The sequence below is a fragment of the Artemia sp. Qi Xiang Cuo genome, chromosome 11, assembly GCF_049724085.1.
Source record: "Artemia sp. Qi Xiang Cuo chromosome 11, ASM4972408v1, whole genome shotgun sequence".
NCBI lineage: Eukaryota > Metazoa > Arthropoda > Branchiopoda > Anostraca > Artemiidae > Artemia > Artemia sp. Qi Xiang Cuo.
The window spans coordinates 1502447-1515794 of record NC_142804.1 but is presented as its reverse complement, the minus strand read 5'-3'; the positions used below and the strand labels follow the sequence as shown (position 1 = coordinate 1515794).

General features: G+C 36.2%; 1 protein-coding gene across 1 annotated transcript in view; it reads right to left on the bottom strand.

The window, feature by feature from the left end:
- Positions 1-12187: 12187 nt before the first annotated feature.
- Positions 12188-13348, bottom strand: part of LOC148946513 (tRNA dimethylallyltransferase) — a 296612-nt gene continuing 295451 nt past the window's right edge. The window contains exon 9 of the mRNA XM_089097399.1: positions 12188-12742. Within this exon, the coding sequence (XP_088953525.1) occupies positions 12598-12742 (145 nt within the window). The 3' untranslated portion in view covers positions 12188-12597. The remainder of the gene's footprint in view (positions 12743-13348) is intronic.

Here is a 13348-nt window from a genome sequence, read left to right as displayed (position 1 = left end):
AATCAGGCAATCGAGTCTCTCAAACCCCTTAAAGCTCTTTTAAAAGATACAAGAACTACTTATTTAACACAAAAGTTTCGTTTTTAATGGGCACCAAGTAAAGAAAAACCACACGGAATCAGGCAAACGAGTCTCTCAAACCCCATAAAGCTCGTTTCTTGTAAGAAAATTATGGAAAATACAATCCAACCGAGTCTCTCAAACCCCGTAAAGCTCTTTTAAAAGATACAAGAACTAATTATTTAAGACAAAAATTTCGTTTTTAATTGGCACCAAGTAAATAAAAACAACACGGAATCAGGCAACAGAGTCTCTCAAACCCCGTAAAGCTCTTTTAAAAGATACAAGAACTACTTATTTAACAATAAAATTTCGTTTTTAATGGGCACCAAGTAAAGAAAAACCACACGGAATCAGGCAACCAAGTTTCTCAAACCCCGTAAAGCTCTTTTAAAATATACAAAAACTACTTATTTAACACAAAAGTTTTTTTTTAATGGGTACCAAGTAAAGAAAAACCACACGGAATCAGGCAACTGAGACTCTCAAACCCCATAAAGCTCTTTTAAAAGATACAAGAACTACGTATTTACAACAAAAATTTCGTTTTTAATGGGCACCAAGTAAAGAAAAACCACACGGAATCAGGCAACAGTCTAGCTCAAAGCCCTTAAATATATTTTAATAGATACAATAACTACTTATTTAACACAAATAATTCGTTTTTATTGGGCAACAATTAAAGAAAAACCACACGGAATCAGGCAACAGTCTCTCAAAACCCTAAAAGCTCTTTTAACAGATCCGAAAACTAATTATATAAAACAAAAAATTCGTTTTTAATGGGTACCAAGTGTAAACCTCTCTTTAAGTTCTTTATTTATATGCCGTTTTTATATTGGCAGATGTGATGGTTTACGTAAATTCCAAAGATAGACGATAAACGTTGGTACATGGTCTTTATTAAATAACGTGAGAATACACATAGAGAAAATAAGGTAGCACAAGAACAACTAACTACGACGAAGGCGAGAGATGGACTGCCTTTAGAAATGAGCGAAGAATGTAACTGTCCTGGAACGGAAGCTCCAGCCCTGGGAACGACCCCTTTCCCACGACTAGCTTTTAGTCCCAAGAGCTCCCCCCCTGGACCGCTATCGTTGACGGATAAATGCCCAACTAACTAAGAAAGGAGATACCCGGAAATGCTTCTCGAATTGATGTTAAATACTTTACAGATTCTCCCCCTGTTTTAAGTTAAATTTCCCAAATTTGGCTTATCCCCTTCTCGTTAGACCCTCAAACTTTAATTGAATTCAAAACATTCACTTCCCAAATTACTCACTTCTCGCCTACTAACATTCTACAGCATGGACTAGTAAATAATTACATAATACAAACACTACACAATACTAGCATAAGTAAAAACTTCATAGTATAAACGAACCACTCTAACAACAGTAGTCGGAAACTGGATATTTTAACACTTCATTTTTCTTTGTATACTTTAAAATAGACTTGTTCCCCATACCCCTGAATTTGACGAGGACAAGGAAAGTTGGGACTATGCATAAAGTTTGGGTTAAGAAAAAAGGAATGACCGAGAATAGCTAATTCATCCTAAAAATATCGGTGAGAAATTCAACACATTTCAAAAAGTTTAAAAATCATACCATGATGCATTAGCATCAAGATATCATTCCCAATAAAATCCTCAGGGTCCTGTTGATGTAGACCCCCTTGGTTTGGACATATTTGGTTTTTCTCTACTAACTTGTGGTTCGACAAATGGCAGTACTACTGTTGATATCTCTACATAACTATTAGCAATACGCATTAAAACCATCCCGTGAGGCATCAACCTCATCTCGCGAGATATTACAACCAGCTCCCTCTCCCTGGGTAGCCAAACCGCCCTGCGAGGCATCAGTACCATCTCGCAGTGCAACAAAAAAAAATCATCCCGTGAAGCATCAGTACCATCCCACGGGACCTCAAAACCAGCTCCCTTTTCCTGGGTAGCCAAACCGACCTTCGAGGCCTCAGTACCATCTCGCAGTGCAACAAAAAAACCATCCCGTGTTTACAACTTCCCAACCAACGGGACATTAAACCCAGCTCCCTTTGCATGGGTAGCCAAACCCCCCGGCGATGAATCAGTACAATCTCGCAGTGCAAAAAAAAAACATCCCGTGAGGCATCAGTACCATCCCACGGGACCTAAAAACCAGCTCCCTTTTCCTGGGTAGCCAGGAAAAGACCAGAGAAGGCTTTTCCGGCGTCTCGTTTCTTAGAGATTTGGCCATGTATATGTCAACGAGAACAGTCCAGGGGGGCTTTTGGGACTAAAGCTAGTCGTGGGAAAGGGGTCCGTTCCCAGGCATGGTTGAACAACCAATAGCTGAAACTTCCGTTCCAGGAAAGTTACATTCTTGGCTCAGTTCTAAAGGCAGTCCATCTTTTGCCTCCGTCGTAGCTAGTTGTTCTTGTGCTACCTTATTTTCTCTATGTGCATTCTCACGTTATTTAATAAAGACCATGTACCAACGTTTATCGTCTATCTTTGGAATTTACGTAAACCATCACATCTGCCAATATAAAAGGGCATATAGAAAGAACTTAAATAGAGGTTTACAGAGTGGTGGCAAGCGGTTAAGACTAGTGGAGCATATATCACTAGGGGAAAACCTCCAAGTGACATTTGAGTGACCGTTATAAGTATTTAGGACATCTTACGTTAAATACTGGCAACATATTGAAGAGCTATTTCGCCCGCTACCAAAATTGCTTGTGATATTGAGCCGCAAATACTACAAAAGACTGATAAAAAGACATCGAAATGTAACGAGGTATTGAACTTTTTTCTATTCAAAGCGCCTTCTTGAGAAACACTTTCTTTTAAATGAACATTTTGAAATAGGCTGTTACACAATGCCTAATATGGATTTCCTCGCGATAGCTTCTACCTACTAATTCAAATTTCTACAACTGAGAGTCTCCGGTTGATTTCTACCTTCACTTAGCCATTCTACGGTTGGTGGTTTATTTTACCTGATTTTATACAGTCGACTTGTGATCTACATTTGACAGTTTCCAACCAAAATTTAACATTTTGAATTCAATAATCGAAAATTAATTCTCAATTGTGACTACATTTGACGCTAGTGATTTAATCGAAACCAACTACAATTGGATCTGGAAAGGACTATCTTTCGTAAGTGATTTACCACGATTAAACAACCCAGTAAATTTTATTAGACCGTTGTTGTTAGAAGTGAAGTTATTGCCCAAAATTTAGCGTCCGTAATTAAAGAACGGTGTTTAAAACAAATATTTAAATTTTTAGAATAACTGCTTTTCAAATTTTAATCTCAATATGTCAGTTTTTATTCCTATTCTCGATCCGGCGGAAACTGGATATAACAAAAAGGTTGCTTTTGATTTTGTAAAACAGTGGAGGGAAATGGCATATTTCCACCTCTTTTATTTGACCCAAATGATCCTGATTTCGATCAAGATGAACTTTATGATTACCTTCAAAAGATCAAGACATGGGTCCCAACAAACCCTCCAACTCCCCTGTGCACCACCCCAATTAATCCTCCAATAGAACAGCCTCAACAGTCCCAAGTAATAGGATCGCTAATTGACCCTTTTTTTTAGTAATAACGTCACTCACAAAGTCAGAAAGTGGAAAAATAATTAAGTTTGTTACAAAATTTGTTACAAAGTTACAATAATTGAGTTTGTTGCAAAGTTAAAAAAAAAATTTTTCAGTTGTTGTTAAATTGGTCTGATTCAAAAGCTTTGAGCCATTTTTGGCCCAGGGTTTGTTTCGCTCCTTTTTTGGGAATCTGGATCCCACGATTACAAATTTGTCAAGTATAAAAGGTGGATTACTTGTAGTATATACCCCAGGCAAAATAGTAGGCAAAATGGTTGCAGAGTTTGTAGGCGTGGCTCAATTTAAGGAAAAGGGTATATCTATTCTATAGAAGGATGCAAAAATTAGGAAGTTCATTTAGGGTATCCTTAGAAGCCAGGGATGATGGTGTAGTTCTTGGAAGATTTGCTCTAAATTTATTCAAGGAGTGGACCAGACCGTCCTACAAACGGTATTTGTTAAATAATAGTGCAGAATTTTTTTTTTTTGTTTAGGTGATGCGTATAAGATTGCAAGATAATATGAACAGATGGAACAGATAGTGGGGACAGAAGACACGTCTTCTTTTTCCGATGAATTTCTTTTTGCGCTGACGAGGGTGAAATTTGGACTCAATGATAATGAGAAGGCACTGCGAGATGGTACTGATTCCTCGCAGGGCGGTTTGGCTACCCAGGAAAAGGGAGCTGGTTTTGCAGTCCCGTGGGATGGTTCTGATGCCTCACGGGATGGGTTCTGTTGTTGCACTGCGAGATGGTACTGATTCCTCGCAGGGTGGTTTGGCTACCCAGGAAAAGGGAGCTGGTTTTAAGGTCCCGTGGGATGGTACTGATGCCTCACGGGATGGTTTTTTTTTGTTGCACTGTGAGATGGTACTGATTCCTCGCAGGGCGGTTTGGCTACCCAGGAAAAGGGAGCTGGTTTTAAGGTCCCGTGGGATGGTACTGATGCCTCACGGGATGTTTTTTTTGTTGATCTGAGAGATGGTACTGATGCCTCTCAGTGCGGTTTGGCTACCCATGAAAAGGGAGCCGGTTTTGAGGTCCCGAGGGATGATACTGATGCCTCACGGGATGTTTTTTTTTGTTGTACTGCGAGATGTTACTGATGCCTCGCAGGGCGGTTTGGCTACCCAGGGAGAGGGAGCTGGTTGTAATATCTCGCAAGATGAGGTTGATGCCTCACGGGATGGTTTTAATGCGTAGCGCTAATAGTTATGTAGAGATATCAACAGTAGTACTGCCATTTGTCGAACCACAAGTTAGTAGAGCAAAACCAAATAGGTCAAAACCGAGGCGTTCCATAGCAATAAAGCCCCGAGGATTTTATTGGGAATAATATATTAACGTCATTGCTGCATGGTATGATTTTTAGAGTTTGCAATTTCATTTATTTGTCGCTGGTATTTTCAGGATTAATTAGCCTTTCCCGGTCATTCCTTTTGCCCTAATTCAAAGTTTATACATAATCCCAACTTTCCTTGTCCTCATCAAATTCAGGGGTATGGGGAACAAGTCTATTTTAAAGTATACAAAGAAAAATGAAGTGTTAAAATATCCAGTTTCCGACTACTGTTATTGGTGTGGTTCGTTTATACTATGTAAATTTTTACTTATGCAAGTATTGTGTAGTGTTTATATTATGTAATTCTTTACTAGTTTATGCTGAAGAATGGTAGTAGGTGAGAAGTGAATAATTTGGGAAGGGTGTTGAATGTTTTGAATTCAATTAAAGTTTGAGGGTTTAATGAGAAGGGGATGAGCCAAATTTGGGAAATTTAACTTAAAACAGGGGGGAGAATCTGTAAAGTATTTGGAACGTAAATTCGAGAAGGCTTTTCCGGCGTCTCGTTTCTTAGAGATTTGGCCATGTATATGTCAACGAGAACAGTCCAGAGGGGCTTTTGGGACTAAAGCTAGTCGTGGGAAAGGGGTCCGTTCCCAGGCATGGTTGAAAAACCAATAGCTGGAATTTCCGTTCCAGGAAAGTTACATTCTTGGCTGAGTTCTAAAGGGTGTCCATCTTTCGCCTCCATCGTAGCTAGTTGTTCTTGTGCTGCCTTATTTTCTCTGTGTGTATTCTCACGTTATTTAATAAAGACCATGTACCAACGTTTATCGTCTATCTTTGGAATTTACGTAAACCATCACATCTGCCAATATAAAAGGGCATATAGAAAGAACTTAAAAAGAGGTTTACACAAGTAAAGAAAAACCACACGGAATCAGGCAACTGAGTCTCTCAAACCCCTGAAAGCTCTTTTAAAAGATAAAAAAACTTCTTATTTAACACAAAAATTTTGTTTTTAATGGGCACCAAGTAAAGAAAAACCACAAGCAATCAGGCAGCCGAGTCTTTCGAACCCAGTAAAGCTCTTTTAAAAGATACAAAAACTAATTATTTAACACAAAAATTTTGTTTTTAATGGGCACTAAGTAAAGAAAAACAAACCTCTTAAAGCTCTTTTAAAAGATACAAAAACTTCTTATATATAAAATAAATTTCTTTTTTATTGGGTACAAAGTACAGAAAAAACATATCTAATCAGGCCACAGTGTCACTCAAACCCCGAAAAGCTCTTTTAAAATATAAAAAAACTAATTATTTAACAAAAAAATTTCTGTTTTAATGTGCACTAAGTAAAGAAAAACCACACTTAATCAGGCAAGTGATTCTCAAACCCATTAAAACTCTTTTAAAAGATACAAAAACTACTTATTTAACACAAAAATTTCGTTTTTAATGGGCACCAAGTAAAGAAAAACCCAACTGAGTCTCTCAAACCCCTTAAAGCTGTTTTAAAAGAAACAAAAACTACTTATTTAACACATAAATTTCGTTTTTAAGGCAAGCAAATAACATGGGAATTCCTATACAGGCAAGCAAATAACATTGGAATTCTTATTCACGCAAGCAAATAACATGGGAATTCTTATACAAGCAAGCAAATAACATGGTTCTATAGATGCAACCAAATAACATGGGAATTCCTATACACGCAAGCAAATAACATGGGAATTCCTATACACGCAAGCAAATAACATGGGAATTCCTATACACGCAAGCAAATAACATGGGAATTCCTATACAGGCAAGCAAATAACATGGGAATTCCTATACACGCAAGCAAATAACATGGTCCTATAGCTGCAAGCAAATAACATGGGAATTCCTATACACGCAAGCAAATAACATGGGAATTCCTATACACGCAAGCAAATAACATGGGAATTCCTATACACACAAGCAAATAACATGGTCCTATATCTTTAAGCAAATAACATGGGAATTCCTATACACGCAAGCAAATAACATGGGAATTCCTATACACGCAAGCAAATAACATGGTCCTATAGCTGCAAGCAAATAACATGGGAATTCCTACTATACCCGCCTATGCTGAATTTACAATAACAAAAATACTAGACCCTATCAAAAAGACTATGCCCACCAAACAATACAATGCCCACCAAAACTGACTTTACGCAACAAACACCTGTCTGGTTGGCCTTGGTAAGTCAATAACCCAAATAGCACAGGAAGGAACGTGTTTTATGCAAATAACATGGAGATTCCTATAGCTTTATGCAAATTCAATATGTACATACTACTTACACTTACAGTAAACGGTGTAAATCCACTCAGTTAGAAAAAAAAGATAAAGAGAGAAAATGAAAGACATGGCATCCTTAATTTAAAAGCAACATTCATGACATTTTTCTACAGCATGTTTTCATTCTATAGATTTTAGTCCTTTTTCATATTCAAACAAAGGGTGCTGTCGAGGGAAAACAAAATTCGCAATAATTCGTTAAGTCCCCCTGGTGTCTAAGCAACAGTCGTAATGAGATGTTAAATCGGCCCCTTTCATTTTATTCATGACTTCCGCTGTTTTACTATCATGGGTAAGTGGATGGATGTTTTACGATATTGCAATATCGTGCGTGGTCCTCCTTATCTTAATTACAAACTTCATACGAAGGATACTTAATGTTTTGAAAGAGGGTTCAAGTTTTATTCAAAATACCAGTAATATTTTGTTCAATGAACAGTGTAAGTCATACTTGAAAACAAAACAAAGTGAAACAACAGCCAAAAAAAGGAAAATTAAATCTAATGTGGTCGTCACTCAGCGCTGAACCCAGGGAGGGAGCACCCCACTCGCTTGTGTAATATTTAATTAAATAACTACAAACTGCCAACCACCAGGTGAATGACCTCCCCCTTCCTTGCCTTGGCCCCCTCTTCCCAAAATCCTGGATCCATCACTGTTCATGTCAAATGGTTCATTTGGCAATAGTTATTCTCAAAATATAGATTATATTTATCAGGACTGAGAGAAATATGCAAAAACAATACCTGATAGCGATGGGTTTTGAGAGCTAAAATAAGGTGTCAGAAATTTTGGTGGAAACCAATTCTTTTTACTGAAACACCAAAACGTACCTGACCTACCAGGATCAAAACATGCAAATGAATCTACGTAATTTATTTTCATTTTTGTATATATTATTGATATGAAAATTATATACGGTTAGGTAGAGTTAATAGAACTTATTTTATTTCAAAGTAGGGGTCTCATCTCCCCTACTTTCTATTTAATAAAAACGTTTCCAAAACTAACGACCCACTAGAGAGTAATACACAGGACTTTACTTCGGACTACAGGGACTAAAAACAACAATTTAGAAGTCTCGAGTTTTAGGGGGAGGGGGCTGCAGCCCAGTCTTTCATAAGATGATTCTAAAAGAACATGTTAACTCATTTTTGGAAAACAAAAAGTGTTAGTTTATTCGTTTGATTTTGACCATTAATTTTGGGCAAGAGGATTTTGTCATTAGTGATTTTAATTATTTCTAATTATCTTTCATTCGTAGTTATTTTCTAAATATATTTCTAATTATTTTGATTACAAAACAAATAATTTTTACTGAATTATTTTTATCACTGATTTTAATTATCAAGACGATTTTAAACTAAATTTGAAAGTTGATAAATAACAATGAGGTTTTGAAACTTGAATTGTTACCTCGCTGCCTGAGGTGTGATAAAGGGGAGAAAAATATCACATCCCATCAAGTACGTTTGGAGCTAATCTTGGCTGAACCCTCTCCCACCCCCATTCAGGCGTGGTGGTAGGGACTGGTAAAAGTAAAGAGAAGAACTCGAGTACTTTCATGAATTTTTGGGATTTTTTTTTTTTTTAAGAAAAAAAAGGGATGACAGAGGTATTTCAATATTGATAGACGCTAAATTTTTATCTTTGTAGGTGTTCTAGGAGGAATAGCACGCTAATACAAGCCCCGTGAATTCAAGAAAGAACTATAACAAAATAGCAAGAGAATAAAACGAAAATCAATCAAGGGCGGAAAAACGTTAATTGTTTTAATCCGTAAATTTGTGAAATAAAACTGATCACTTTAACAAAAGGTTTCGGGGATCAATATTTAAGCCTATTCCATTCTGAAAAAAGGTCACTCTAGTAGGACCACCTGCCTAGCAAATACGTCCAAGTTTATGATTGATTTCATATTCCAGGGAAAAGCTTTACATCCTTGGATTGGTCCAAAGAAGCTGGAAAGCTTAGAAATGGCGGTTCAAAAATAAACGCTTTTCACTATTTCGATCCCTTGCAAATAAGACGTTTGAGTCATGGCAGTTCGAAGTTACAAAATTATGATATAAAAATAATGAGTGCACAGCCCGACAGTCCGAATAGGTTTTGATATCCTTTAAGATATTTATACCAGGGCAAAATGCCAATGCCAGGGCAATATAACCTGGCATTGCCAGGGCAATGCCAGGGCAAAATGCCATATACATTATAGTACGAAGTCGAAACCTGGTTTGGTTTTGCAAATGATGCTGATAAAAAGAAATCCCTAACTTGAACGCTATTTGCTGTTCATTTAACTGCTATTCTTTACTGCTCTTACTGCTTTCATCTTAGTTCATTTAATTCTAAACTTAATGCTAATACCATATTCTATTTTTTATATGACCTGTTTGGGCTATCTTATTCAAACAAGATGCAGCCTATACCCTACATTGAATTTTGTGTTAATCAAATTTTGTAAATACTTAGTTTAGTATATAGGAATTTAAATCATTCGCGACGGGAAGGGGGGTTAGCTTGCCAAGAAGATTCAAAAGCTCTTTTTGATTTGAATTTTCATCGAAGCAGTGAGAGATTATTTGCATTCAACCTAAGAAGTTTTGGAAAGTAATTTTATTTTAAATTATTGATTATTCAAGTACATGGCAAAAATTTGTGACAAAAATGGCTCTTTTATCTTGGGTCAAGTTTTAAAAAAGAAGAAAAAAACTTCATTAGAGTTTAATAAAGTTTGAGTTTTAACCTTTTTAAATAGGAAATATATTTTATCAGTTTTCGTAATTAACTTTATAATTTTACTTTAATTTCTTTATAAATTTATAAATTTTCATTAAAATTTTAGCGTTAGTCGGCAAAATAGTACAAAATGAAAATAAGCTTAATGTTCATCAAAAGCTTGAATTCCATTATAGTTCTAAGTTTAATTAAATTCAATATAAAAACTTTCGGAAAGAAGACATGTTTATAAGTTCATATAAGTTTATTAATCCACATTCATAAACAAATAAATAAATTAAACAACACTTTCACGCTGGAGGAAACCTACGAAGGTTTGTGATCGCGCGAAACTCCACGTAACTACTTACCTATTAAATCAACTATTTACATAAATTTCAACTATTTGATTAAAACTATTATAAATGAACCAAAAATAGATAAACTACATCCTACATATATATATGTAAAAATAATAGTAAAAAAAAATAATAGAAAAATAAATAAATAACTGAATTAAAAATGATAAAACATAAATAAAATATAAAAGAAAAATATTAATAACCAATCCAGTCTCCATCACTCACTATACTCAACTCCCTCTCCCCTCCCCCACCCTGCCCACCTAACCTTAGCTCCTACCCACCCTTACCTCTTCAGCTCCTCTTCCTCCCCTACCCAACCTACCAACAATAATAAAATTTAAAAAATTCCCCCCCAAAAAATAATCTTTTAAATTCTTTTTAAATTGAGGTACATCCTCTGCCGCTCTAATGATCAATGGTAGCTCATTCCAAACTGATGAACCCAGGTGTTTCATTGAAAATGAAGACCTGGTACCACAACGCACACCAACAACTATATTATCATTTTGCCTAGTACCATAATTTTGTAGGTCACTATCAATTAGATAAAAATTCTTAAAAACGTAAAGGGTTAAGCCTTTCTTACATTGCCTCGCACATACTTCCACTAGGTAGTCTCCTATCTGACCTGCGTTAAAGAGGTTCGGGAGCCTAGAACAGGCATATATGTTCTGAACATGCTTTCTACTTGCTCTAATAGCTTTATTTTGTAGAACATGCACTCTTCTATAGTTTCATGATAAGTTACTGCTCCATAGGAGGAAACCGTAGGAGATATATGGATAAACCAACGAATAATATGTAGTTGGAATTATTCTTTGAGGGAGAAAGTGCTGCAGACGTCGAAGTACGCCTACCCCACGGGCAATTTTTTATGAAATTGTGTCACTGTGACACTTCCATGCCAGATGGCAATCAAGATAAAAACCAAGGTAGCGGAGATGATCAACTTGCTGAACTGGATTACCACATAAAGTTACCTGGCCAGATACATCCATTGGTGTACCAACTCTAAAAAACGTCGTTAAAAATGTCTTGAGAACATTTACACACAATAGACTTAATGAAGTGAAAATGTCTAGCCTTTCCAATGCGAGATTCGCTTTTTTCACTAGATCCTTCACAGATGAGGCAAGCACAGTTAAAGCGGTATCATCAGCAAACGAATTAAGACATACATCTTTCAAATAAAGACAGATGAGATCAACATAGATCAGGTAAACCAGGGGACCTAATACTGATCCTTGTGGTACTCCACACGTCACTGGAAATACTGCTAAACATAAATAATAAATCACTGATTGGTGGGGGCGCCCGTTGTAATAGCTTTAAGCCCACTATACGACCATTTAGCGGGTCCCAAACGACGCTTTCCACCTTAGCAGAGTTTTCAAGTGAACTTTATCGATTATTATGCGACTACCCGTAGGCATAGAAGCATATTTCTTACCTCTGTTTATCCCTCTACTAATCGATTCCAAAACTTTTTGTAAATTATTCGCCATCAAGTACCCTAGGCAAAATCCGAAGTGGGTCTCACTCAGCAAACCATTAGCCTGTATGAAACTGTTTAGACGTTTATGAACAAATTATTGCAATAATTTCAAAAACAACGAAAGGATTAATATCGGTCTCCAATTCTAAATCTCTATTTTAGAGCAACCTTTATGAAGTGGTATTACCTTCGCAACTTTTAGCTGGTCAGGAAAAATGTCCTTTTCAAGTGACAGGCTTATAATAAAAAGCAGACACAGTAGAATATAATGCATTATTGCCTTAAACGCTCGAAGAGATAAGCCGTCCACTCCCGCAGAATTTGATTTCAGAGATTATAATTTTGAGTTTTATATTATCTTTAAAAGGAAAAGAAAGAGAAAATTTAGTTATTAGATTTTATTTAGTTTTCCTATAACTTTATTTAGTTTTTAATTTTATCAAAGCTTATTAAATTTTTATTTGTTTTTACAATTAGCTTTATAATTTTGCTTCGTTGAGCTGAATGATGTTGATATTTTTTCTTCTCCAAGATAAGCCAGAGTTTCCTCTTTTATCCGATCAATTTCACTTTGATTCTGTGTTTTTTTCAGATTTTGCATAGATTTACTACTTGAAATTGAATAGTAAAGTATTTTTTGAAAAAGGACAAAACAAATTTACTCTATAAAAACCTGAAGTTCTCAAAAACTAAAAGATAAAAAAAATCAATTTATTTAGATGCTTAAATACGAATTTTTGTATCACTTGTCTGTTTGCGTCTTTTCTTCAGGATTTCCTTTTCTATCCTTTTTTCTTTGTTTAGCTTTCAGTTTCTGGTGAACACGGCTCTTTGCGTGTGCAAGCCATTGCTTTTCACCAATCAAAACCTTGTTACAAGTTGCACACCTGAAAAAGGAACCATAAATGAACTAGCAACGAGGCCTGTGGGACGACAGACATGAAAAAGAAAAAAACAATGACACACACTTGCGAGGATCAGAGAAAAATTGTCCCCCTCGGATATAAAATTTAAGTCGCCTTGCCAAAGCCCAATACTGATCCCCCCCCCCCTTCCCAAAGAAAAGCAATTTTTTCCCAAAAATAGATATGTTCTAAAAAGTCTTATATCAGGCATGAACCAAAGATCTCAATACTGGGAGCCTTCTACGCTGTCCTATAAGCCAGCCGCGCTGGGTCTTTGGTTTTCACCTTTGCTGCACACAATAAATGTGTTTTTTATGTGCCTTAGCGACGCTATCACTATGTATAGTATATATACAGCACAACTATTGTGATTTATAATTTCTTCTATTTGACAGGAAGCTGTTTTTGTCTTTGATGCAAGCTTCAATATAACTTATAGGCCTATTTCACTAGGTTTTATGAGTCTTTTCCATAATATTTGGTTATTGCCTAGCAGATACATAAGTAGGGGTAGGAGAGTACTTTTTGGCTCGTATCCAAGGCGCAAAATCTTAGGAATGGTTATTCACAGTTTTATTTGACGAAAAA